The sequence below is a fragment of the Meriones unguiculatus genome, chromosome 19 (assembly GCF_030254825.1).
Source record: "Meriones unguiculatus strain TT.TT164.6M chromosome 19, Bangor_MerUng_6.1, whole genome shotgun sequence".
In the NCBI taxonomy this organism is placed as follows: Eukaryota; Metazoa; Chordata; class Mammalia; order Rodentia; family Muridae; genus Meriones; species Meriones unguiculatus.
The window spans coordinates 41,534,137-41,562,029 of record NC_083366.1 but is presented as its reverse complement, the minus strand read 5'-3'; the positions used below and the strand labels follow the sequence as shown (position 1 = coordinate 41,562,029).

At 45.5% G+C, this 27,893-nt stretch overlaps 1 protein-coding gene across 8 annotated transcripts in view; it reads right to left on the bottom strand.

Moving 5' to 3' along the window:
• The window catches only part of Ripor2 (RHO family interacting cell polarization regulator 2), a 206,565-nt gene that overhangs the window by 60,050 nt on the left and 118,622 nt on the right, over positions 1-27,893 (bottom strand). The window contains exon 1 of one of the 8 annotated variants that reach the window (XM_021641402.2): positions 22,647-22,936. The exons of 5 other annotated variants lie outside the window; for them this stretch is intronic. In XM_021641402.2, coding sequence (XP_021497077.1) covers positions 22,647-22,695 — 49 coding nt within the window. In that variant the 5' untranslated portion in view covers positions 22,696-22,936. Of the gene's footprint in view, positions 1-22,646; positions 22,937-27,893 lie in introns of those variants that run through there. 2 more of the 8 variants (XM_060372846.1, XM_021641400.2) reach the window with 2 other exon arrangements.

Below are 27,893 nucleotides of genomic sequence, written 5' to 3'. Positions count from 1 at the left end.
ATGTAAATAGCCCACTATGCTAGATGATTATTTGAGATGAATCCTAAAAATAGGTGTCTGCTTATTACATATCTACAAGGCACCCATATCTACAGTCTACGGGGCTGACTAATCTTTAAGAGAAAAAAGGGAGATGTATTTAAGTCATTGTCTATGTTTTTAGATTATTTTATTTTTATTATACGTTTTGAGGGTTTTGCCTCAACGTGTTTGTACATCGTGTGCCCTCAAAAGACAGAGGGTGCTTCGGGTCCCCTGGAATTCGAGTTACAGATGGTTGTGAACTGCCATGTGAGCTGAAGCTGGGTCAGCTGGAAGCGCTGCCATCCCTCCAGCCCTCGTTGCCTAGTTTTTAAAGGTATCGATGCTCTGAAATAAACCAACGCAGTGCTAATAACTCTTTCTCAGATGTCAACACCGTCAAGCAGATGACAAATTCCAACTTAGACAAGTGATGAAAAAGGATGGGAAACTATATGAATGACTTTCTATAGCCTCACTCCTTAGCAAGCAGATGAAGGGACCAAGGTAGGTCCCATAGGCCTCTTAAACATGTGCCACCCTCAAGCAGCTACAGATTCCGTGTTTGTGAAACAGAGAAAGCACTTCTTCCTCATTTTATTTATTTTTTTCTTACTCATTCGTGTGTGTGTGTGTGTGTGTGTGTGTGTGTGTGTGTGTTCATATATATGTTCACTTTCCACGGCACATGTTTGGGAAAGTCAGAGGACAACTTGTGGGAGTGGGTTCTCTCCTTCCGCTATGCAGGTCTTGGGAATCAAAGCCAGGTCATCAGGCTTTGCAGCAAGTGTCCATCTGACCCATCTTGTTAGCTCATATTCTCCATATTTAATGCACGCATTGTTTATCTTGATAGAGAACAGAACATCCTCCAATTCTTGAAATCAAAAGATGACTTGGTCTTTCTAAACTACTAACATCCTCACAGATGGGAAGGCTTCTGTTTAAGAATACAAGAGGGCAGTGAACCAACACAGCTGGAAAGTGCTTGAGGTGGAAGCATGAGGACCCGAGTTTATTCACAGAACCCACATACAAAGCCGGGCATGGTGGTGTATGCTTACACTCACATCACTGAGGGAACCAAGACGGGTGGATTCTTGAGGCTCAGTCTCCAGTTAACCCAGCTGAACTGTAAACCATTTGTTGATTCTTGTTCTAGTTACTTTTAACCACAATGGTAATGGCCATTTTTGAATTCCATCATTCCTAGGGGCTTTTCCTACTCCTCATATTCATTAGTCAGTTAGTTTATTGTTAATATGAATGCACAGATTCTTATTTTCAATGGGCTATAATTTGCTATCATCTTAAAAAAGAGCCAACTGTTTTTTATTTGGTTGGTATCCTTCCTTCCTTTCTCTCTCTCTATCTCTCTCTTCCTTTCTTTGAGACAGGGTCTCAGTATGTAGTTCAGGCTTGTTTTGAGCTTATAGTCCTTCTGCTTTGGATTCCAAATGCAGGAATTACAGGCATGTGCCATCATTCCTGCCTCAGCTGTTTCTTGAAACATTTTCTAAGCAGCCCAGCCAGACAGTGGCATCTTTAGGAGACTCCCGTCATCATAATTATTTTTCTTAAATGTCTTACATCTTTAACCAAGCCCCACCCTGTTTGAGCTTTCTTTTAGGCTCTCTTTGATACTCAGTACAGGGCAACACCAAAGAAACAAACAACAACAAAAACCCACAAATAAAAACTTGGCTTTGGGACCAGGTTGACCAGTTTCACTCAGTTTACAACTGTAAGCCCTGCGTTTTCTTGTCCTAAGGTTGCTTCAAGAAGAAAAGTGCATGGCCTAGTGTGGAGGTCTTTTCTATTACCTAGAATTGCAATTTGAAGAGACATTTGAGTTTCATCAATCAGATGGAGCCCATTATAATAAGCCCACGAGCATTTCACAGCAGAGAAAATGCATCGTGAGGAAATAATCTGCTGCCCCCACTCTCTCTCCTAAATCCCCTCCCCAAAAATGACAGCACAGTACAGTATGTGGAAGCTATTTTAAGTGTCTGCCTGAGTCATGTGAAGAGTGAAGAAGAAATTCTAACAGCCCATCTATTCATTGGCTCCGTCAATTGTAGGAACTTCTAGATAATTGACAGTGCTTCAGCCCTGGGGAAAATGAAAATTCTGCTCCTTCTTCCGTTCTGGTGGATTAAATAAATGCAGGGAGTAGCAGCTGGCCTCACGATAATTAGAAGAGAAATGATTCAGGACACAAAACCCACTTAAGTCTCTAGAGGGGTTGGGTTGATTTTGACTAATGTTGTCATCACTCATTTTAAAATGCAAAGCCTAGAACACTCGCAGGACTTCGCTGAGCTTACACTGCACATCAAAGCAGGCTAGAAGGCAAGAGCATTGTGCACTTAAAGGCGGCACAGGCTCTTTGTAATAATAAGTAATTTTGCCTATTTTTTTTTTAAACCCGTGGGTATCAAAAGCGGAACGTGTCTTGGGAACATGGTTTTGGAGACAGCTTGGCTGATCCCGCTGAGAGAGAAACACACCCACCACGAACCCTTTTTTTATTTTTTATTTTTTTGATCATCAGATTGAAAAACAACATTCTGGCGTAGAAGAAAATCAGCTCCTCCCAACATATCTGCATTCAGCCTGATCATCCCCGGGGCTTGGCAGTTCTGTCAGACCATGGTTTCTTAATAACCTCCAAATGATGCTGGCATGTTCTCTTCCATTCTGTTTGGCTTTACTAAAAGTGCCATTTTTTTTTTTCTTTACAAGTGCCTATGTTTTATTGTTCTCACCAGAACTGAGCTCCATCTTGGAAAGGGTAAGCAGATACAGCTGTTGGGTTCTAGGAGAACATGCCCAACAGTGTGCTGAGGAGTGCAACTGCTTCCTGTGAGCTTGACAAAGCCTGGCAGTCATTAATGGGCACAAGAGTCAGAAATCAAAGCTGCATAAAGCCATATGCATCTCATCTTAGAGAACGGACGGGAAATTACCTTACCTAAAACCTTTATGGAGAAGGTGCATAGAATCAAACTGATAATTTTCTGTGGGGCCTACTATTTTCTCTGTGGCCATAGGTTTTTTTCATGTCCCTTTTAATGTTATTTATTTATTCTTTGAGTATTTCATATATATATATGTATTCATATATATATTAAGATTGTATCCACTCCTCTCCCTGATTGTTCCAGCCACCCCACAACAGGTCCCCCTTGCAACTTCATTAACCTCCTTTTCTAAGGTTTATTATTCATGTGTGTGTGAGTTTATCTGAACATATTTGTAGGTGCCCATGAAGGTCAGAAGAGGACATCAGATCCCGGGGAGCTTGTGTTACAGGCATGTGTGAGGTGCCTGACGTGGTTGCTGGCGTCCAAACCCTGATCCTCAAGAATGGGCAGCAAGTGCTCTTAACTGTTGAACCATCTCTCCACTCCCTCCTCCTCCTCTTTTTCACCCACTGAGTCCCCAGTAATGCTGCCTACCTGTGCATGAATGTGGGCCATTCACTGGTGCATGGGCAGCCGACCAGTGGCCATACCTCCTTCGCCCCACCAGAAGCCATCAGCTGCGTATAGCCATGTTAACACATCCTAAGTAAACTGAACTGACGGAGGACAGACTGGCGATCCCGCGATGTCAATACGGTCACAACTGTGGACATGGTAATAACGACTGAAAACGCCCTGCCTCTGAGTTAGTCTGCAATAGTAAACTCTAAAAGCCGTCGTTCCTGTCAAACTGGGGTTAATTCATCATTTTATTCCTGTTGTTATGACAACACTTCAAAAGCAGCATCTCAATGCTCAGTATTCAGCTATCCTATTATAGATCTGACAGTAATGCATATATATATATATATATATATATATGCAGCACTGCTCAGAGGGGCTTAAAAATGGGCCCGCAGGGCTAGGAGCGCAGCTCAGTGCCACAGAGTTCGCTTAGCATGTGTGAGGCCCTGGGTTCAACCCTAGATCCCTTCCTGGCTTTGGCCACTGGATTTCCCTTTATTTTTCTGCCTTTGAGAAAATGAGGGCTTGAGGAGTGAAGGGAGGGAAAATTGTGGTTGGGTTGTATTGTATGAGAGAAAAATAAGCTTAAAAAAAAAAAAGAAAGAAAAAGAAAAGAAAGTGAGGGCACACCCAGGAGAGGGAAGCTCAGGAATTCATGTGGGAAGGCAGTAATTATTCTCACCCTGCTCCTCTGCTGTTCGTGGACAAGAAATTCTCTCATAACCTAATTTATTTCATTTTCTTTTAAAAATATATTTTATGATTTATTTATGTGTCTGTATATGCTGGTGGCCCTGGGAGGACAGAAGATGGCAGAAGGCGGCATTGGAGCCTCCTGGAGCTGGAGCTATAGGCACTTGTGAGCTGCCTGCTGTGAGTTCTGGGAGCTGAACTGGGGTCCTCCCTAACAGCAGCAGGCACTCCTAACCCCTGAGCCAGGTCTCCGGCCCTGCTTCATTTCCTTGATTGCAGCAGGTAGTCTCTGGAGGTCTGTAAAATCGGTGTGTTCTGATTGATTTCAATATTGTTAGCTACTGGAGTGATCTGCTTATGTAAACATAAATTTATAGTAATCAAAACTTCTTGAAACTTGGAATTATTACAAAGTGTATTAGCTGACAAGGGGATTTTGGTATTGGTGTGGATGTGTACATGAAGGATGCTCACTTATGCTTGTACTTTGATTAAAAAAAACATGAATTCTTGTTTACCTTGATATTTTAATGCTCTCTCTCGATCTCTCTTTCTTTTGAGACAATTGTCTCTCTTCTTAGCTCAGGGCTGGCCTGGAATTCACTGTGTACTTCAGACTGACACTAAACTCATGGCAATCCTCCTGCCTTAGGCTGCTAAGAGCTTTGATTACTTGATTACAGGTGTGAGCAGCCACACCCAGCTTTGGTGTTCCCATTTCTCCTAGCACCACACAAGTAGGATTATGTTTCCACTAAGGGGATGGATGAGTCAGTTGAATGTCTACTCTTCCAGTCACCAGGGAAGAGTAGAGATGCCTGTTGGGTTTTATTAATTTGCTGTCTTGAAATAAATCTGGATGGTAATTTTACGTGGATCTTCTAAAATTTGTACAGGTTTATTTGAAATCATGTTAATTATTACTGAATGAAGGACAGCCGACCATAAATAAATAAGTAAATAAATAAATAAATGAATAAATGGAGGAAGAAAATGGCAACAAACTGCTTAATTGCAGAACAAGCTAGGTTCAGAGTTAGTCCTTTTTTTTTTCTATACTATGGAACTTACTATGTAGCTGAGGCTGGCCTTGAAGTCACAGAGATCCATCTGCCTTTGCCTCCTGAGAGCTGGGATTAAAGATGTATGCCTTTACGCCTAGCTACTTAGTCCGAGGCAGGGCTGTGTGTGTGTGTGTGTGCGCGCGCTGTCGTATGCCAGCAGGTTCAAAGTTAAGTGGCTTCTGAGAGTCTTCTGTACACATGCTCTCCTTGTGGTAATTTTAGCACATTAATCTGCTATAATTGGGGTGGTTTCTGCTGGTCCTCGCTGCTGCATAGCAAGAGGTGGCCGGGTGCAGAACATCTGCACAGTTATTCTTGGCTGCCATAGCCAAATTATTTATCATCAGAATGCAGAGCAGCTCTGTGAAGGCACACTTGATCCACACCAGAACAATGTGCCTTCCCATCGGACAGTGAGGCTTTCCAATCCCATGTTTTGTCCAAAGGATACAAAGCTTTAAAACAGTAACAAGGCAGAAACCCATCTCTTTCTTAAGCTTTAAGAACAGTAGAGCATAAAGGAAAAACACAGCACTGGATTGAACAACACAGAGGAAAACCCCAGCACCCAAGACAAAAGAATACATTAGAGGCTAATTGGTGAACACGTGGAAGCCATATTGCTTGTATGTTGAGCTCAGAAGGCCTTGTCACATTGTCTCTCTTGACCCACAGAACTCCTACAGTCCGTCACACCAGGCTCACACCTGGGCTAGGACAAGCTTCTTTCTCCCCTTTTTACACACACACACACACACACACACACACACACACACACACACACGAGAGAGAGAGAGAGAGAGAGAGAGAGAGAGAGAGAGAGAGAGAGAGAGAGAGGCACAGGAGACAGAGAGGATCCTGTTCTGTGGCCCAGGCTGGTTTGGAACTTGCAGTGATCCTCCAGTCTCAGCCTCTCAAATATTAGGATCCCAGCTTGCCCAGTTATTGTCCTTAGCCAGTTTACCTAGATGGGAACCACATCTGTTTGTATGGAGTGGGGAATCGAGGAATTGGATGCTTCTTCCTAAAGCTTCTGGAAGTCCTGGTGTGCAGGTCGGTTGACTCCCTGCTGCTGCTCTCTCCTAACCCATGCCACCATCACAGCATGCACTTGGCCTTCTGGAGCACACCAGATCATTTGAAGGACTGCTATTGCATTCTGGGGACTCAGCCCTCACTCTGCAGCGCTTGTCCCTTCTTTCCATCATGATGACATGTTAATGAGGAGTCATTTTGAGAGGCTTGGGGCATTTAATGCGGTTTAGATATTAGACAATAGGAAGGAAAGTTTACTTATTTCGTTGGTAATGAAAGGACATTGGAACTATCCATGAAAACCTCCATAGCTTTAAGCTGCACATTGAAGTATGTACCAGGGAAATGACATGAGGTCTGGCTTGGCTTCCACAGTTACAAAAACTAAAGAGATCTATGGAGTAAGTATAAAAATAAATCTTGGACAATTTTTACAACTGATGTTGGGGATTTGTCTTATGCATCCTGCTTATATGTATGCTTGAATAATTAGTGAATTTTATTTATTTAATCACATGCATGCTCCAGTGTGTGTGTGCCTACAGGTGTACGTGGGGTCTAGAGGTCTCAGTGTCACTTTTTAGGATCTACTCACCTAAGCTATGTCCCCTCTACACAACACTTCTTAACCCTCACCATTCTTATGAGCTCATCGGGGTACATTAACCTTAAGGTGAGTGTGCCAAAGATAAAGGTAATACATGAAAACCTGTTGTATCCTCAGATGTGAACCTGCTGACGATGAGTCCACAGTGAAGGGAGATTTGTCTATTTTCTCTGGATGAGGAGGAAGAATTGGTTCTGCCTTTTAGATTGATGGATCTACCCTATACAACTTCAAAGAAAACAAAAAGCCACACCAGTGGTAAAAATTAGCTGGCTTTAATGAGTTCCATATTCATGTAATTTTCCACTCTACATGGGCTGACATCTGTATAGACATAGAAAGTCCAAGCTTGGGACCATTGCTCTTGGACTTAGAAGAGACCAACAGAGGAACGAGAACTGTCATTAGGGAGCCCTCGACTCAGCTCCGGTCCTTCAGGAGAAGCATGTGGGAGCTTTCCAGGACTTTAGTCAGAGCTAAGAGGACACAGAAGTGCTCACATTGACAGGACTTGTAGAAACATAAGTTTTTGAGCAAGCTGACAATATTGAGCTAGGTTACATCAGCCCTGAAAAAAATAAAATGATGGCATCGTTTTTGTGTGTGGGGAGTTGTTCAGGCCACCGTACTGAGGCATTCTCCACTGTAGAAGAGCCTGGGACCAAATGTTTTTAGGAGTGGGCAGCCCACTGGATTTCACAATCAACAGAGAGAATGATTTCTGTCTTGGTGGCTTCATGGCTGTTCATATCTCACATATCAGTAAAGGGCCTAGTTGACGAGCCCAGTTCTTCACCACGGCTCAGGAATGTAGCCGGAATGTTCCCAAGTACTTATGAACCATAGATGCCTGTGATTTAGGAGTTGTTAGCATCCCTCCACACATAAGGAAACTGGCCTGCAGGTTTCCAGTAAGATGGATGGCACAACTAAAACCAGAGTCAGCCATGATCCTGTTACCCTTCATCTCCACTGCCCCTTAGCTGAGACACACAAATTCTACTACAACTTTCATGTTTTTGTTGTTTCTTCTTCTTCTCCCATTCCTCCCCCCCCCCCCACACCTTGAGGAAGGGTCTCCTGTAGTCTAAGCTGGCTTTGAATTTCCTATATAGCCAAAGATGACCTTGAACTACTAATCTCCCTGTCTCACCTCTGGAGAGCTGGGATTACAGGTGTGTGCTACCAGGTCTAGTTTTCTTTTCCTGCTTCTTCAGAAGACTCTGCACCAACTTCAACTGCAGGACTGTCAGCCTATAAGCATCATCAGTCAGTACTAACCCATTACTCTTATAGTTGGAGAAGACTATGCTTGCCTAGCTTTTACTCCTTATTCTCCAGTGATTCTTCACCATGAGGTTGCCTAGTAGGTGTGGATGGCCAAGTGTGATTTTTAACAGTGTTTTTTATTCAGCAAAAATAAACAGGCAGGCAGTCTCTGCTGCTCAAGGGGCAATGCCCTGTGCCTTATCTCTTGTGTTAAATACAGGAAGTCATGAGCATTCTTAGGAACTGAATTACTGGATTTACCTGCACTAAGACAAGAACCCTAATCTCAGCTCTGTCTCTTGATGTCACTAGCTAACACAAGACCCGAAAGAACATTCTTCAAACAGGCTGGAATTTAGAATTTCTTGGGGAGATTTCTTTAAGAAAATGTTTTAGTTTGAGACTCATTCCCAGAATGTCCACCTTAGGTGACCTGGACTGGAGCTTGACATAAGATTTAAAAAAAAAAAAAAAAATCTTTCTATGGCTTGGGTTTTCTTTAGGCACAGAGGCTGCAGTAAGCAGAGCCACATTTGACCTCTGAGTCCTTAACAGTGTCTGGTCACCTGACTTCAACTTCATTGCAAGATACTTGTAAAGGATCTGCAAGTCTTTATTGGACTTATAGCAGTTACTCAAATGGCCCTGGACACTTCCATCCTTCTGTACTTCATTAGTATGGAAAGTGGTGTTCTCAGCATGAATGACTATAAAAGCAAAATCTTGACCATCTCAGAATAGCTGAAGATGCTGTATTGCAGACTTAAATATTCTGCCATTGTTTAATTCCTTATGTGAATAAATAAAGCTTCTTAGTATGCAAGTTTTTTTTTTCATCAAGAAATGGCAAAATTAAATGCATATGAAGGGATATTTTTCAAGATTTATTTTTTATTATTTTTAATTATGTATACTTGTGTGTGTGTGAGGTGGGTGTGTACACATATCTATGTATGTATATATGTACATACATACATATATATGAATGTACATGCTCTCAGAGGCCAGAGGTGTTAGATCTGCTGGAGCTGGAGTTACAGGCGGTTGTGACCTGCCAGATGTGAGTGTCGAGAATGGAACTAGGGTCCTCTGCAAGGGTAATATGTGCTCCTAACCACTGAGTTGCTTCTCCAGCCTCTAAAGAAGTTGTTTTAAAATTAATTTCTTTATGACTTGTTATTAACGACCGTCTGATCCCTCTTCTTATTTTGTATATCCACATGTCGGGGAGTGCATACATCCTTCTCTGGCAAAGAGGGGTTGTGAATGGGAAAGCTTTCAGATTCCCTGTTCTATGGCACCATTTGTCAGGTCTCCAGTGAATACTCTCGGGCAGTCAGCTGGCATGAAAATTTTCTTTTTTACAAGACACGTTCATGTTGGTTGCTCCTGAAACCTCATCCCAGATTTTAAAACTGAAGGGAATGAGGGTGTTGAGCGTAGGCATTAAAGACAGTCAAATAGGAATTCAGAATGTGAACCAGGCAAGTTCTTAAAAAATAAAAATGACACACATTCACATAAGAATGTATTTTGATCCCTATGAGGGATAGGACTTTTTCTTTTCCTGTACCAAAAATACATCATTTGGCCAGGCTGGGCCTATTGTTTTCCAGTCAGCAGTGCGGGTGTTCCAGCTCCACGAGCAGATGCCCTCCAACTGTTCAGAGTTGGGTATTTGGGGCCAAGAGAGAAGAGGCCACCCCTTGGACAGGTGGCTGGACACACCAGTCACTGCAACCCCCTTCCCCCAAGCCTTCTGCCACCCTCTAGAGTAGCACTGGAGAGGGGGCGCTGGCAGGGAGGAGATTACTGTGTGACACAATTAATATTCACAGCAGGAAAGAGCAAGTATCAGCATGCACCAACACTGCCTTCCTTAGCACTTCCAGAGTCCACACAAAGTGTTGAGGCAGAAGCACTCAGAAGTCTCAGCGCATGCAAAAGCAGCTCGACTTTACCCATCTCCCTGCACCTCTCCCCTGACTAACCACAGCTCTCACTAATACAGAGGCCTTGAGCTGATCCCAACAGGTAAGAGAGAGGTAGGGAGTGAAAACAAGGAAGTAGCTGGATCTCGAAGGTTAAGAACCCACACAGGCATAGTATGTGGGCTGTCAGTTTGCAGTCACACCACTGCTGTGAGTCCTCTCTTTGGAAGAGTGCCCTCTACTTGGCTTCCACTTCTGTAAGATGTTGATCGTAACATTTGCATCCTAATTTCTGAGGATTAAAAGACATCGAGCCTGCCAACTGGAAAGCGAGGCACCAAATAGATGCTCAGATAAACCAATGTCTGTTGTCCTCAGCATCGCCACCAAAGGACCTGGCCTAACCACGAGAACTGTGTGCTTTGACACTTCTCTGTGTTTTACTAACCGATTTGCTCTTCTCAGAACTTTAAAGTCTCAAGTGACAAATTCTGCCATAGTCATGAGACCACTGAGCAGCTGTGGCCAGGCAGTCCAGGCTGGGCTCCCTGTGAGGGACTGTGGGGCTAGGCCAACCATCTTTTAACACCTCTTGCTAATATTTGCTGACAACAACATCTGATTATGGTGTGTAATTTTGGCTTAGATTAAATCATATCACTTTTCCCAGAAAAGGGCAATTGATAGCCAAATATAGACATTTCTTTTTCCTTTTATAATATTTTTCCCCTGCCATTTTTAGATCCTGGGAGAGCTGCAGGGAGAGATAAGAAAACAAGCAAGCAGGGCTGTTGTTTTTGAATCTTGTTGAGATGCTTTAGCTCCATTAACTGCCTTCATTAAAGTACCTCTTTCACAATTCATCCCTAGAAAAGTTTGTCTGTTTGTCCTCCAAATAACTGTTTTGTATATTATATATAACATACATTATATAATATACATATATGTATATAATGTGTATATATGTATATATGTATGTGTATATATATATACATACATATGGCACATACACAGCATATGTGGATACATATACATACACATATACATACCTTTCTGATCACAACAACAAGTAATAACTTGGCTATGTTGCCCTTTTTGCCTGGCTGTAAGGACACTCAGAGCAGCACCTGCCACTGAATCAGAGCAAGACCCTTGCCCTGGAGATCAAACCAGTGCCAGGCCAGTGCTCTATACCAGCTACCTCTGCAGCCTGTAGGCTTTTAATTTGATTTTGTTTATTGAGACAGGATTTCACTATGTAGCTTGAGCTGGCCAGGAACTTGCAATAAAGCCAAGGCTGGCCTCAAATTCATAGTGATCCCCCTTCCTCTGCTGAGTATTGCAGTGACAGGTGTGTAACCCCAGTTTTAAAGGCAACTCTATCCAAGCCTTAGTCTCCTCTCAGTACAATGAGGGAGTTCACACAGGCTTCCCCAGCCTGACTCAAGTCATCAGGAAATTTCCATCTGTGTTCTTTCATGGATCCATAATTTGTTCCAGCTGCTTGTTTGAGTTTTAGATTTTGGAAGCCACTGCTTCGTGAAGGTTCAGGGACAATGTGGGAAGAAGTTAGTAATTGTAACTGGAAATACCCTATGAATCTTGATAAGGGAACTCATCATCAATCCCACTAAGTTATCCTCAGAAGAGAAATTATGCTCGGGCTGACATGGAGTCCATAAAGACAACTCTTGTGCTGATTTGAAAAATGGGAACTTCTGGGAAGGATCAAATACATATTAAATTGGTGAATCATAGCTATTGTTCTAGAAATAATATTCAAATCTAGTCAGTCTCAATCTGAGAACTCTATTTGTGATGCAAATCAAAGGATATATACCAGAAAATACTTCTGCTTGCAAACCAATGCCATTTTGCATATCATTTAGGTTGGTTACCACTTTAAATCTTTTCGGATAAAGACACAGAAGGGTAAATTGAGCGTGTATTAACCAGATTTGACAGTATTCATTTTTCTTCTGCTGCAGGTAATTATCCTGTATAATTCTCTGATGCATAAATTAAAGCCACATAAATTAGCAACGGTCTTGTTTTCCTGCATTCAGAAATTAAGACAAAATTAATCAATGGATATATTACATGTGGACATGGAGCTGATAATAAACCTCCTCTTCGAAGGAAAGGAATGGTTCCTTTTATCTGTTTTTCCTCCATTCCCCTCTCCTGCTCTGCGCTGGTTCAGATCTCTGAGGCTCATTTGAATCAGGCACTACCAACGTGGCACTGTTTCTCAGGATGCATTGCCAGTGGTGCAGTAGAGAAAGTGCCCTTTTCACCCCAATGGGGGTACCTTTGCAGGCACTTGGCTGGAACAAGGACCCTTTTCCCTAGATAATGTGGAAAAGCTTCTCCGTGGTTGCAATAGACTCCAGAAGAGCTGCATTAATGGCCTCACTATCAACAGAGAACCTCAGCCCATATGGATAGTGTGAGATTTAGTTGCCAAGCCAAAAGACCTGGCAGCCACAGCCCAGCTGAGTTATGTGGGAGCACTCTGGTTTTCCCAGCATGCTGCTGGCTGCTAGTTGCTGTGGGAACCGAAGCTCGGTGTATTTATATTCATTGCCATTGCCTGGACTTGGATCCCACCTGGCCTAGGTTTAAAGACAGGCTGCCTGCATTCTAATGGTTTTTGCAAAGCCATAATTGTATCATCTATCAGATGGCGAGAACAATTCCTGCAGGTTATCACGAAGACTTGATGAGTTAATACACATGTCTGGAGCATCAGAAATGCTATTGAATGATAGCTATTATTGTTGGTATTATAGATTTGGTTTTTATTTAGATTGGCTGTTTCAACATGGAAGAGGATTTATGTCAATATTCAACATGAAATATGTATTCACAAAGCTGTCACTCAAGATTTTGTATTTATTTTTTGCTTCTTTACTCCCTCCCCCATTCCTCCTCCTCTCCCCCCCTTTTTTTTGTGTGTGGGGGGAGTGTATTTTAAGATAAGGTTTTGCTATGTAATCCAAGCTGACCATCAGATCTGCAGAGATCCTAATGCCTCTGCTTCATGAGTGGCTTAAAAAAAAAAACATATATAGAAACTTATGTGGCTGCTAGAGAGATGAAACCACAATTAGGGGGAGGACTAGAGGTTCTCAGGACCACTATGGGGGATTGTAACTTCAGCTTCTAACTTCCACCTCTCCAACGGCACCTGCACTCGCATCAACGTACCCTCTGCGACACACACATACATATAATTTAATACAAAACACATTTTTAAAAATAAAAACTTACACGAGTGGTTTAGCCAGTGGTTAGTCTCCCCAGAGAGATTATAAAAGAGAGTGACTAGTATCCTGAAGGAGGAGCTGCCATGGCCCTCTCTCTGTCTTTCCCTTAGTGCCTGCAGCCTGAAGACACTTAGGGAAACATCTTGACAGAGCCCGTTAGCTCCCTCTGTGGCTATTTTCTTCCATCAGCAGGGAAGGGGCATTTTTACAACAGAAAGCAAAATAAATAAGAGAACATTTGGAAAGCATCTCACTGTGGACAAAAACTCACCGAAGATAACAGAAAAGAAAGTGACCCTCAAACGAAAAGAGCACCACGTGTTGCTGCTGTGCTATTTTAGGGCAAAGGCAAGATGACATGATTAACGGGACAAACCTCATGAGAGCCTGAAACAGAGCAATTCCTGACCCCTCTTTCCTAATCATAGGAAAAAAAAAAGTGCTCTGAGAGCATCAGATGGAAAATAGTCACCTCAGACCCACCCTGAAGTTTGGCTATAGTTATTGAGAAGGAAAAGCAGGAAGAACAAATCAGCCTCCTTCCAGCTTTAGGCAGGCTTTCCCTGCCCAGGCTAGTGAGCTGGGCAGGCCTAAGTAGAGACAGGGGAAGGGAGGCGGGGCAGCAGTTGGAGTCAGTGCTCACCCATCCTTTTCTACACATGGACTTTCAGCTCTTGGGCAAAATGGTTCACCTTTTCTTTTTCTTTTGAGGCCTCTATATCCCAGGCTGGCCTCCCCATCCCCTCTGTAGCTGAGGATGAAATGGCACCCTCCATCCCACTGCTCTCACCTGCCAAGTACAGGGGCTGTGTGTGTGGGCTGCCACGTGTGGTTTACGCTTTTTAATTTGTGAAATCAGAAGCATTGATATTACATCAGTGGATGGTTCTATGCTTAGATGAGTGGTGGAAGGGACCAGGGAGATGGTTCAGTTGGTAAAGTGCTTGCTGCTCAAGAATGAGGACCTGGGTTCGGATCCCCAGCACTCATATGTCTGGCTTTCTGTGCTTGAAATCCCAGCAGCAAGGAGGCAGAGACTGGAAGATTCCTGAGCTTGCAGGCCAGGGCACACAAGCTGGAGAAGTGATGAGGGAGATGGCTAACAGTGACCTCTGACCTTCACACATACTTATATATTTGCATGAACACACACACACACACACACACACACACACACACACACACACACGGCACACAAAATAAGGTAAATAGGACAGTGGAGGTAAGAATTGTAAACTGTAAAAAAACTGAATAAAGCGAAAGTCTCTTCACTTAGACTAATATTATTAGTCTGGGCTTCAGGAAGTTCTCTGGAATCTGCTGGTTCAATGTTGGCCTGGCTGGTTGGAAACTCCTCCTCCAGGCCAACCTTTCCCCCTTCCTAACTGCCTCCTCCCCAACAAACCAACGGCAAAACACAACCATCAGCTTCTGACAGAAAACCCAAGAATGAAGCCTGGCATCCTGGCTCCTACTTGTCCTGTCAAACTTTGGAGGCTGAGGCTGGATGGTTGCTGTGCATTTGAGACCAGTGGGGATTCCAGGGTAAAATCTTGTCTCAAGGATATGGGGTAGGTGGGAGGGATGGGGATGGGTTTCTTAGCCCATGCAGAACTGGAGAAAGAGATGGGAGCCAGATCTGGACTGGTTTCTACCACTGTCCTCTTACCTACCTCACTAAAGACAGCTGGGAACAGCTGAAAGGCCTCATTCTGCATTTGCTAGGACCAGGGTTATTTATTGTTAGGTGACAAATCATCCCACACACGCAGTGGCCTGCAACAACCACAGTGAGTCATGAACTTCAGACAGCGTTGGCCCAGGCCTCCTATCGGTCAGATGGCAGTAGGTGACGGGATGGCAAGGACCAGTGCTGCCGATGGCTGACTGGGACCCGCTCTCCATTCTCAAAGTCTCAGGTCTGTCTATGTGGTCAGCTAGCTTGGGCTTCCCCACAGCTGAGACACTTTGAACGCTGGCTCCCAGCTTCAGGAGCTGTTGTTTCAGATGACAGAATGGAAGTTGAATTACCTCTTAGGAAGAGGTGTGGTGCCATTTGTAATCCCAGCACTCAGGAGGCTGGCGTAGGGGGACTGCCACAAGTTTGAGGCCACCAGACTACAGAGTGAACTCTAGGCCAGCCTGGGCTGTATAATAAGATACTTTGTCAAAAAAACAAACAAGCAAAATTACATTTTATGATCTACACTTAGAAGATCTATTCTAAACCAGGCATAACAGTATATTCCTATTACTAGAGCTGGCCAGTGGCTGGCAGAATGACTATAAATTCAAGACCTTTATCAAGTTGTAGGCTACCCTGGAATGCTCAGTGAGGCATCAGACAACAACGACAATGAAAACAATAACAACAGTAAAACAACCGACACCATAAAGGTCATATTCTCTCTTGATCATGAATGTTGCAGTTTTGACGGGACAGAAATAGACCCTTATCTCTCCATTGAATGAGTAGCAGAATTCTCCCTTGTAGGAAGATGTTATGGGGAAGGAGATAATGCTGAGGTTATCTCCATTACGTGCCTCAGGGTACAGCTGCAGTAAGTCAGTTCTTGGCCCCAATAATAGTGTTTTTGTGCAGTGGGCTTGCTCTCTGGACAGTTAACTTCTACCACGGTGAAGCGGGTAGCTATCTGAAGCCTCTTTCTTCCCCTCGTACCTTCATGACTTAGCGCCATTTGTTAAACTTCCTAAAGATCTCAAGCATTCATTTCTGTTCTGTCAAATGCTACCATCCGTCACTCAAGGCATCATAGTTAGGGCGCTGGGCATATCCACAGTGGCTCTCAGCAGCCTCATGACTTCCTGTGGCAGCTGCAGGGGTTGTACTTGGTTGGGTCACTGTCACATTGGCTACTGCCCCAGCCTCCTTTAGGGTGACTTCCTGTATTGACGTTTGGAACCCGGAAATACCATTTCCCAGAACCTCTGCAGGGGAGTCTCCACCAGACTCTTGTGAGCTCTGAAGGTAGATGTGAGTGGGAGGGTGAAAATGTTGCTTTTCTGTGGCTCTTTTAATGAATGACCATAAAGCCAGTGGTATCAAACACACGCACATATGAGCTTATAGCTCTTGAGGACTGAGGTCTGGAATGGGTCTTACTAGATGCAAATCAAGACACTGGCAAGCCTATGTTTCTTTCTGGAGCCCATGTAGGAAAATCTGTTTCCTTATCTCTTCTAGCTTCAAGGGTCTTCCTGCATTCCTTCTCCCAGTCCTCCTTCCCTTAACTTCAAAGGCAATAACTTTGTGTGGCTCCGACCATTCTTTCAGAGAGCCATTTGTTTTCTTTGCTTTTAAGGGCTGAATCAGTTAGACTGCACCCAGGTGGAAATCCAGGCTAACGCTAAGTCCTTGACCTAATCATATGGGCAAAGCCTCTTTTGTCACATAGGGCATTGGCTTTGTAGGTTCCAGAGACTTGACATGGGCATCTTTAAAGAGAGGCAGAATCATTATATTGCATACTATTCTGGACCAGCCACCATACTGTCTGGTTTTCTCTCCTGGCAGTTGTTTCCTAGCCATGCCAATGGCGTCTCAGATCACCAGACAGCTTCTTGCTACTGAATCAGACGGTAAGGGATATTTATAGCTCTGCTACACATGCGGTTTGCAGCGTGTAACCTGTGTGTGTGCCTAGCCCTCTTCAGGGTAGCACAGGCTACAACTGACCCCTGGTAAATGTTGGATCCCCCTCGTGTTTGTCTGTCATCTGAGATCTACCTCCCCCTTTTCTACGCTCCAGTTGTTCCTAAGGGTGAGGCATCACTAAGACAATTCTAAGTTAGACTACAAGCTAACGAAGAACATGAATCATATCCACACGGCTAACACTACCAGCGGCCTTACGAACTAATAGAATGATGTAGTTATGCCATTTAAGGATCAGCCTTGAGCCCGTCTGTCAGCAGGGCACCCAGCGTGGGAACACATTAATTGGAAGGGAAACTGTTCACGTCAAGGTCACTCTCGAACTTCATGTGTTGCAAAGAACAAAGAAATCAAGTGCCACGTGAGGATTAACCTCTTGGGAGTTGGTCTAGCTCCAGGAATCTGTCCTGGGCTGTGTATCGATCCATGTTGCCCTGTCTCCTTGTGCTCTTTCGTCTTTTCCAAGAAGGGTGAAGCTCTACTCAGACAAGCTGAGGAGAATGTAGTCATTGTTCCTTGGTCTCCCTTCAGAACAATCAGCTTGTTAAGGAGGAGCACACTCCCAGGGCTACAAAGGAAAGCCAGTAGCATCAAGCCCAAAGGAAAGCAAAAACACAAGGAATTGTTAAAAGACATTGTTTGTTTATACATGTAAGGTGTTTTGTAGTGTGTCCGTGGCTCAAGCTCAACCTTGCTATGATATCACTGTCATTTATAATCGCTTTTTTCACAACTGTTCCCAGGTGACCTTCCCCGCTGGGCCGGCCTTCTCATCGCACTGCCCTTTACTAACTTCTGTTAGGTTCCTGCTCTTAAATTCCAGCTTGCAAGTTGTTCATTAATAGTTGATGCCTTCTATTGGCTAGGCACAAACCACAGGGGCACAGGAATAAACCAAACAGCCCATCTGAGCCCCCAGGGAGCCCACTGGTCTTTTTAGCTGGTAATCTCTCTTTTCCTTCCATTCATCTTTCCTAAGAGGCACAGCTTTCTCTGACCTGCCTAGGGTGATCACCCTCATACTGTCCAAATCTCAGATGCTTTTGAGTGAAGAAGTGTATTTGATATCAATAGCCATCTTACAACAACATCAACAAATGCTGGGCTATGATTTGAGTGTGGTTCCCATGTCCTCCAAGGGTCTCAGACTGGCACTATTTGAAAGTGGTGACACTTTTGGAAGTTGGAACCTCGTGGAAGGTCCCTATGCTAACTGGGAGCACGTTCTTTGAAGCGAGTGTGGGATTCTAGGCTCTCCCTGTCCGTGGTTCAAGATGTCTTCGTTTGCTTACTATTCACTCCTCTAATAACTACCTGCATTTGAGGTTTTGCTGTCAAGAGGTGGCTCTCACCAGACTTCTGTAATACCATCTGGCCTTTTAGCCTTCCAAATTGTGAGCTACACAAGCACCCTGTTTCAGGTATGTTGTTATTATGACAAAGAATCGATTAATACATGGGGTTAACCAAGCCATGCAGTCTCCCTATCGTTTCTTCCTTCTTCTCTGCCGCACTGCACTTCCTGGAAAGTATAATTGATATTTTATGCTTTTACATTGAAGGAGAAGTCTCACTCTGGTGAGATCCCAAGTACTTGCTCAAGGAACACATGCATAAGCAGGAGAAAAAGGAAAAATAGTATTACCCTACATTATCTAATAGTAGACTCAAGAAATCTACTTCAATTAAAACTGATTGGTAATCAATTTTTATATGTATTTTAGAATCGTGTAAAATTTGCACACTGTTTGAAAAGCATGTGAAAACCCATTCTCTTTGTCTGGCTGGGAGCTCAGTTTAGTCCTATGGAAGACAACATAGAAAATACTGCATCTCGTTTTCTTTCACGGAAAAAAAATTCCAATTTCCTTTTTCATTAGTGTTAATGAATGTAAAAGCATTCAATGCCTCCTCCCTTGCCCATCGCTGTCATCTAAACAAAGAACAATAAAATAAACTGGATAGATTTCCTCTCTTGACAGTAGTCTGGGTTCCTTGAGGGAAAATCCTCGAGGGTAAACAAATCCTTAGAATGAGGGAAAACCCTCAATGAGTAAATGAATCCTTACTAGATAGCTGCCACACTCAGAAAAACACCTATTATTTCCAGGGAATGTTTCCAACCCAAATGGGATAAGCCTACTGTGACCAAATCAACCAAACAAAGACCTAGACCAATAGCCCAGAGAGGAAGCCTGTGTGTGTGTGTGTGTGTGTGTGTGTGCTTGTATGTGCATAGGAGGGTGTTTCTGAATTAGCCTGCTCAAGATATGGGATGGGCTGTTCCATGGAGCCCCCTTGAAGTCGTGTGCATCGAAGTTTTCAGAGGCAGCACACTGCCCAGAGAAACTGAATACAGTCTGACAGCTGAGAGGAATGAGGCCCACAGCAGGGCTCCGCTGGGGTACAGAGCTACAGCTTCATGATCCTTTCCCTTTTCTGAACACATCTTCCCAACAGTGGCATTGTGAGTTGTTTGCACGACAACCTCTCGAAGATACCATTCCACACTGAGGTTTGTCTTTTCGGAACCAATTACTTGTCTATCTGTGCCTCCTCCCCCACCCCACCCCACCCCACCCCAACTCCCTTGACCCATTGTCTGATTTCAGTTGGTATTCTTTTCTGGTTGAATGGCCTCAAACACAAGCTGCCCCCCGCCCCCCACCCCATCAACACCATCACGAGGGAGGAGCTTTTCTCGGTAGATGAGAATAACCCTGGTAAAAGATCTGTTTGCAAACACGAAGCCCCTGCTCAGTGCTAGGCACAGGAAGCCCAGATGAAAAAATGAGTCTGCCATTGCCTGAAGATCAGCCATTGTGCAGATAAAATGACTTTCGCTTCCACTCGTACTTCCTCTCACGGAAAGCAAGAGACAGTCTTTAGACTTGTTGCTTCTTTTCAGAACAAAAAAGACTGCATTTTAATCTTTTTTCCAACCCATTGAATGAATGGATGCTAAAATAAAGCACTTGTTTGCAAACCCTTTAACCCAAAGGACCATTGTAAGAAAGCTCTGATCATAAAACGTGAAATCTGAAAGCTATATTGTCCACTCTCTACAGCTGCCCTTCTCTGGGTCTCTTAACAGAAGTGGGGTAATAAGGTGAGCTCACTATGTAACAGAGAGGGGCTGGGGAGATGGCTCATCCAGTAAAGTTCTTGTCACATAAACGTGGGGACCTGACTTTGAATCCCAGGACCCCTGTGAAAAGCTGGGCATGGTGGTGCCTACCTGTGATCTTAGGACCAAGAAAGCAGGGACAGGGAAACCCCTAGAACTCCTGGGCCAGTTAATCGTGCTGAATTGGTGAGCAACAGGTTCAGTTAGACTGTCTTAAATTATAAGGTGAAGACTGGCAGAAGCCACCTGAACACACACACACACACACACACACACACACGCACACACACACACGCACACACACACACGAGCAACCTCGTGCATGCACACACACATTTTTTAATACACAGGGAGGGGCAGGGAGGGGGTAAGGAGAACAACAGCAGCCGTCTGGTTACATTTAGAAGGAGGTACATGGCAGATGCTGGAGCACAGCCCTGGGTCTCTCCTGGCAGGGGGAGTTTCACATTAGTGAAGGAAGATTCAGTCAGCATACCTGCCAGGACCCCATTCCAAAGGCTGAAGCCTGGATGCTTACATGGGTGTAGTTCCTAAGATCCAAACAATAGACATGAAAACCTCCTCCTAGCCCACTTGGGACATTTCACCCCCTGAAAGGGAACAAGTCCCTTCTCTGCTGGAAATAACTCTACTTTGTAATTGAGCAAAGGAAAGGAGCCATTTATGGAACCTGTGTTTGGGTAACCGGGATTCCAGGCAAGGCCACTGGCCATGCTTTCAGTTTCCCCTCTCTCTAGTTTGGCATTTCTTTATATTTATACTGAGGACAAAACATTCATAGCAAAAACATCTCCTATCAGAGTGTCAGGGGAAGAGAGCAACAACACCCATCAGGGGGCTTTTGGAAAGGCAACTCATGTGATTTGTTTTGACTAAACATATTTCTCCAGTGTTCTTTTTCAGATGGTTGGGTGCAATCAGCTTTCGGATGGGCAAATGTACTCACTTCAAAGCCACCCTGTGGCTGTATGTTCACGGGTGGGACCTGAGAAGGCAGGAGGTCTGATGTTGGTTGGAGGTCGGACTGAGCAGCAGATAAGCTGCTGTCACCACAGGCACACACACACACCCCTGCAATTTATCCCCACCCAGGAGAGTGGCTACTGGCTGCTTTACAATTAATTGCTGGAGACTAGATTGAGGGTTCTGGTTCTCTGCAGGAGCTGTGCCCTGACCACTCCTGCTGTACAGCAGATAGAAGGCTCTTATGAATGGGACTCCTGGGGCTGCTCAAAGTAGGCTAGTAGGAATACTGAGGGTGGGAAGGAGGAGGCAGGCAAACCTGACCCAAAAAAACTCTCCCCAAACAAAACCAACCAACCAACCCACCAACATCAAAAAAAAAAAAAAAAAAAAGGAAGAGATGAGTGAGCCAGGAAACAATGGGCGGGGGCTCATATTTGTAAGGGGGGAGCCTGGCAGAAAGGCAGCCTGCTGTGTTTTTTTTTATTTTTTTTATTTTTATTTTTTGAAGACAGCCACACTGTTTCCCTGGCTGAAGGGCTGACATTTCTTCACAGTCATTCATTCAACATATCCAGAGCCCGCGGGCTGTGGATCCCACTCTGCCCCACCCCCACTCCACAAAAAACCCCCCGCCAGCTTCTCTGGGGTTTTGTCACGTTTCCTCCCACGGCAGCTGTCACTGTCTACAGTCCTGTCTTTTCCACACCTGAATGAACGGCTTGGGGAATTTCAACGCCTGTTCCTTCCTTTCTACAGCGAGGGGTCTGCACCGCTACCCGCTAATCTGTGGGAGGGAGCTATGAGGTAATAAATAGCCCGAGGCAGGAGAACTACAGAAACCGACCTTCCATACCGCGGACACCTGCTGGGGCTGGAGTGTTCCCCAGGGGTGACCCTGTACCCAAGTCCTTCCAGACAGGTGGGCCGCAAGAGCAACGCATTCTCTCTGACTTGCCCTCTTCACCCTTCTCACCGGCCGGCTTCACGCGGCCAATTCGGGGCCGCTGGGTCCCAGCCAAGCTCAATGGCTCAGTCTGGAGGCACACGAAGCCCTGGGAAATTGTGATCCTTCCTCTGAGCTGGATCACCCATCGCGGCTGGGTGCCCGGAAGTCTTCCGAGAGCCGGGGTTCACCCGCGGACGCTCACGCGCCGCTTCTCCCACCTCTCAGGTGATCCCCGGTCCCCGACAAGCCCAACCCTGGGAAAGCGCCAGAGGCTTCTGTGACCTTCTCAACCGGTCCCTCCGCGGTCCGGGACACCCTTCGGGATCTGCCTGCCCCTCTCACTTAGCAACTTCCCATCTCCTCCCAGCCGGCACCGCACTCCCCACCCCCGATTCGCCAGGACCCAGGAAGCCCAGACACCCAGGGGTTGTCATTCAAGCTCGGGACACCTCTCCGTGCCCCCACCTCATCCCCAGCGCAAACCAAATCAGGCGTGGAGGACGTCTCTAAGAGGCGCAGGCACCTACCTGCCGAGAACGCTCCTGGTGCCGGGAGACGCTTAGTACCGGGTGGCATGTACCACCTCGGCACCCACGCGCCGCCCCTCGCTGCCCAGCGCCTCCGGCTCCGCACACAGCCGGCGCTCGCTCCTCCCAGCCCGCAGGGAAAGGGCCGCGGGTGACAGTCGTGGCCCCAAGCGCTCGGGAGTCGCTCCAGCGGCGGCGGCGCCGGGTGAAGTTGCGGGGTCCGGGGGACGCGCGGGTGGCGGAGCGCGGATCGAGCGCGGCGGCGGAGAGGGCGGCGGGGAGGCGCGCGAGAGCGAGCCAGCGAGCTAGCGAGCGCGGGGGCTGGCGCGTCACCCGCGCGGGGAGGGAAGGAAGGGGAGGAGGAGGAGGAGGAGGAGGAGGAGGAGGAGGAGGGCGGGTGGAGACAGCTGCTTGATGGTCCCCTCGGCCCCGACTCCTTCGGGCTGCGGGCTGCGCTTGGGTGTTTGCCTCCAGCTGATCGGCTGCCTGCACGCCAGTGCTCTGGGAACGCTAGCCTGTGACACAGCTTGGGAGGACTCCGCCGGGGGGGGGGGGGGGGAGTTGAGTGAGCCCGGTGGACGCGGAGCATTAGAGGAGATCTGGGCTGAGACAAGAGTGCCTGTGCAGCCAGCCCCTTGGGGAGCTTAAAAAGGGCAATGCATTGCAAATGATGAAGTGGGGGACTGAAGTTCAGGGCTCAAGGCGGGAGTTAATGCTGGAAAACCCGGGCGGGAGAGGGCCTCTGGGAACAAGCACTCAAGGGCTTGTTTCGACAGTGGTCTCACAATGATAGAGAGAAACAAGGTTTTTGTTTGTCTTAACACTCCCACCCCTTTGTGTGGATTTGAATTATACATAAAGCTTTCAAAGTGTAGGTGGGTCTGACAGACACAAACATTCCATTAAAAGGACCTTTTGAAGCTGGGGGTGGTGCCCCCAAGGAGCTGAGACAGGAAAACTGCTGCAAGTTCGATGCCAGCCTGGGCTCTATGTAGTAAGCCCCAGGCCAGCATTGGTTGCCAGGCTATTATAGGAGACGCTGACTCCAATTAAAACAAAACAAAACAACAAAAAGCTTCTGTGTATGAGTGAAATGTATGAGACTGGGAGTCTACAAGGACCCAGAGGTCTTAAGGGTGGCCTCTGCCTCCATCCTTAAGGAGGCAATCTTCACCAGGCCTCAGTTTCCTCATCTGTGAAACCGTCTCATTCATACAATTGTGTATTTAAAAGCAAACTGTTCCACAAATGCATCACACTCCAAACTGAGTCCCAGTCACCTTGGGAGGACATTAGAACCAAGAGTTATAAACCTTGACCAACAAGGACCACGAGAGGAGTCAATGGCAGCACGAGGAAACCCAGACATCCTCAGACCTGGAACACAAGCAGCCAAATCATACCCCACCTAAGGATACAGCAAGACTGCAGAGATCACCCAGGGGGAGCACTGCTCATGTCTCTCACCTGGGCCACAAAGGATGGCTTGAGAGGAGCTTTGACAGCCTGCCCTTTCCGGCTGCATTGTCCAGAGATGCCCTCCTTTCAGCTCAACACAATTCCCGTCGGCACCTACCTTCTCTTGTGGACATTTCCTTCCCAGGAGGAAAGAGTCAACTATATGGCATGACAGCCTAGCTTGGACAGCCTGTATGTTTCTTTACGGGTGTTTTACACAATATATAAGTCCCTAATGCATCAATCCTCACAGTACCAAACACACAGTTTGTGGTGACCTCTGTATGCCCTGGGCATTGGGTTGTTTACACCTGGCTGTAACCTTTCAGTATTTTCATTTCTACTTTATGGATTGGCAAACTAAAGTTAAAGAGAATTAGCATAGCCTGTCTTAAATGACCCAGCTTAATCGAATTTAGATGCAAAAAGATGTGGTCTGTAGGGAGGTGGTCTTCATCTCACCGATTCTTCAGAGGACACAGAGAAGCTGGGCCCAGATTCCTGAGCAGTGGAAACTGTGGGTCAGTGCTGTGTGTTCTTCTAAATGGTTGCATGCTGATGATTTGTTAGGCAGTGATAGATAATAGTCAATCTACACTGCAGAAACAGTGGCCTTTTTAAAAACTGTAAACCACAATCTGACCTCTCTGTGGCTTCAAATCCCATGTGGAATACACAAAGTCCACACACACCGCTGGTGATGGCTGACCTTCATCATCAGTTTGGCAAGACCTAAACTTACCCAGGCAGTAGGCCCTTGGAAAAGACTGTGAAGGATTCTCTAGATAAGTTAACTGAAGCGGAAAGACCCCATTAGATATTGGCAGTACCTTCCATCCATGGGCTGGGGTCCTGGACTGAATGCAGAGAAGAAAATTGAACACCAGCACTTCCTTGCCATGATTGACGATATCCCCTTAAATGGAGCCAGGTATTTGATCCTCGCAACCAAAGATAACCAAAACACCACTCTAACAAGAGCCTGGTGGGCCACCCTTTATGGATCCTCTGCTGTCACCACGGCCTCTCTCCAGCTCCATAAAACTCCCCAGCCTTCCTAGGTCTTCTCTGACTACCAGCATCTTTACAACATCCTTGTCCCAGTGATACTTTCCACCCCCTCTTGTCTTTCAAAGCATGGTGATCGTTCTTTGCTTCTTTTCTAGTGTTTTGTAACTCTGTCACTAATCTGTGAGCTCACTGGGTAGGGACCATTTTACACACTGTTTCCGGACCTGTCAGATGGAAGACGGATAACCGTGCATTCTGAAGCAGTCCTTGACTCTTCCATCGTTTTATTCCCCTGGTCAGCCTGGCTTATCTCCAATGAAAGAGCCTTTGCCTACATCTAAATAGCAATGCCCATTCATTCACACTCAGTTAAAAAACCCCTGGCTACATCTGCTCCCTCGGGCTCCTTGTCCATTTCCTATCCTCTCACTTCTGAATTTCCTAAGTGCTTGATCTCAAGATGCTTAGAACCTTCTACCTTGAATAATATTGCGGGTACTGGATGAAGTACGATTGCTCCAAACAGTGTTGCATTCCCTCTCCTCTAGAAAAAGAAGCCAAGGGAGTGCATACCTCATGAAGGGGCTCCCAAGTACAGTCGTTAGCTCAGACTTGGAGATGCTCATCTCCTCAGCCTGGGCTAGAACTGAAAGTGTGAACAAGAAAGAGGTGGGTTTAGCAAGTTACCTCTTTAAGCTGGCTTCCAGGAAGGGAGGCAGAGTGCAAATGATGGAAGGGGAATCGGTTTCCTCTTTGGAGTGGGATCTGCCCTGGGTGACTTTGTAGCCCCATAGGTTCTAACAGACCATCTTTAGGTGGCAGGTAAATGCATGAGTTAGGGACCAGGCACCACAGGTCCAAACAAAATGCCATCCTGAAGGGATTGTGAGGTTCACATGCCAGAGAAGTTAAGTGATTTGCCCGATAGGGCAACCAAATAAAGAGCACACACCAGAACCCAGGCATCCCAGGACTCAGGCCAAAGCTGTAGGAAGACATCTCTTCCCACTGCCCCTGCTGAGATCTCCAGTGTCCCCATTCTTGAAGGGCTGGATTTCTCCTTTTTTTCTGCTTTCTCTTTTGGCGTTATTTACTGCTTCCTAAGCAGGATTCTCATATCCTCTAAACTTTGCTGAGCAGAGCGTTCATATCCCTCAAGAGCATTCTTGTGACAGTGCCCCAGGAAATAATGAAGCACAGATCTGTTTCATCCATGGTGGCAGAGGTATTATGTGTACTAGGAGACAGTTGCATTTCTTCATGTTGGCAGATAAGAATGGTTCTTGATGCAGTTTGCTTTATGGTCCACTTTAGGATAGGTGATCTACCCCTTCAGTTTCTGACACTCCACTTCTCTTAACAGGAAGAAATCTAGACCACACTCATTTCTATGATATTGCACTCAGGTATGTAGGATATACTAATGCTACATTGTTAAAACAGAACTGACAAACATCATTCATTTCTAGTAACACGTGTGTCTTCAACGCCTGGTGTTCAAAGTGGGAGCCTTGTTATCAATTCTGTCATCCCTTTGCACCGTCACACTGTCATTGGTGTCCTTCTTATACATGTGATGTCTCAGATGGAGATCTTTGAAGTCATGAATATGTTTTTTGCTCCAGTGGAAATAAAAGAAGCTCAAATAAGAGAAGTGTGGGCTGACTGCATGCCTTGATTAAGCATCAGTTCTTTTAGAAAAGGGCTGTCTTGAAAGGTTGAATTCAGCTTTGAAGGTGCTAAGTGATCTCAATAGGCCGTGAAAGAATGACATGCAAAATCCCTTAAATAAAAATTTGTTGACTTAAAAAAAAAAAAAGGGGAATGGTTCCTTAAAACACAGTTTAACCATCCTCTCATATCATTCTTCATCGAGAATACTTCTAAATAAAAATGGCAGCTATTGTTAGTGAATGGTTAGGTAAACTTGGTATCAGGCACTGAACTATAGTGCAGACACCGGGGAAGGCCCTGAAGTCACTCAACCTGCTTGGGGCTGGGAGGGTCTGGAGATGAGTAAGTGAGGTAAGAAGGTAGGAAAGAGGAAGTACTCTGGGTGCTATGGGAACAGCTTTATTTTTGGTGTCATGAGGCCGTGTTTGAACCTCAGCAGCACTGACAAGTGTCCCTTTTCCACAGCAGAGCTGTGCCACTCCCCTTCTTGAGCATTTTTAGCCCATGTTTGGCTTCGGCTAACAGAATCAAACCAGAGAGCCCGATCAAGTCACAGTTCATCAGCAGAAAGAAGAAAAGCATCCAAAGCACAGCTGATTTGATTTCCCAATTTAGAACCCCAGCTACGTAACACAGAGCTCAGCATATGCCTGAGGAATGCCTGGCATTGCCGAGTGAAGCTGATGCTCTCGATGGGAGCTTTCAGCAACTCCGATGCAGCCACCCTCCCTGCTTAATTCCTCTGTGTACTTGTGCCTATGACAATGGTGACATCTGGCTTTTTCTACTCTTGTCCTAGTTGACAGTTCCTGGAGAGGTGACCAGATATGCCTGGGATGTAGTTTTCCTAACTAGGAAGCTGCACGTACATAAGAAGAGCAGAGTTCATGACCTTATGTTGCAGTACTTTCTCTAATCATGTGACTCTCCTTTTGAGGCATTCAGCAGTCCCAGTGCACGGCTATACTGTAGCTTGAAACGTTGCTGGTTTTGAGATGTTTTTGTTTGTTTGTTTTTTTGTTTTATGAATGGAGACAGTTTCTCACTCAAGTAGTCCAAGTTGGCCTCTAACTTCCTGTATACCCAAAACATGACCTTGAACTT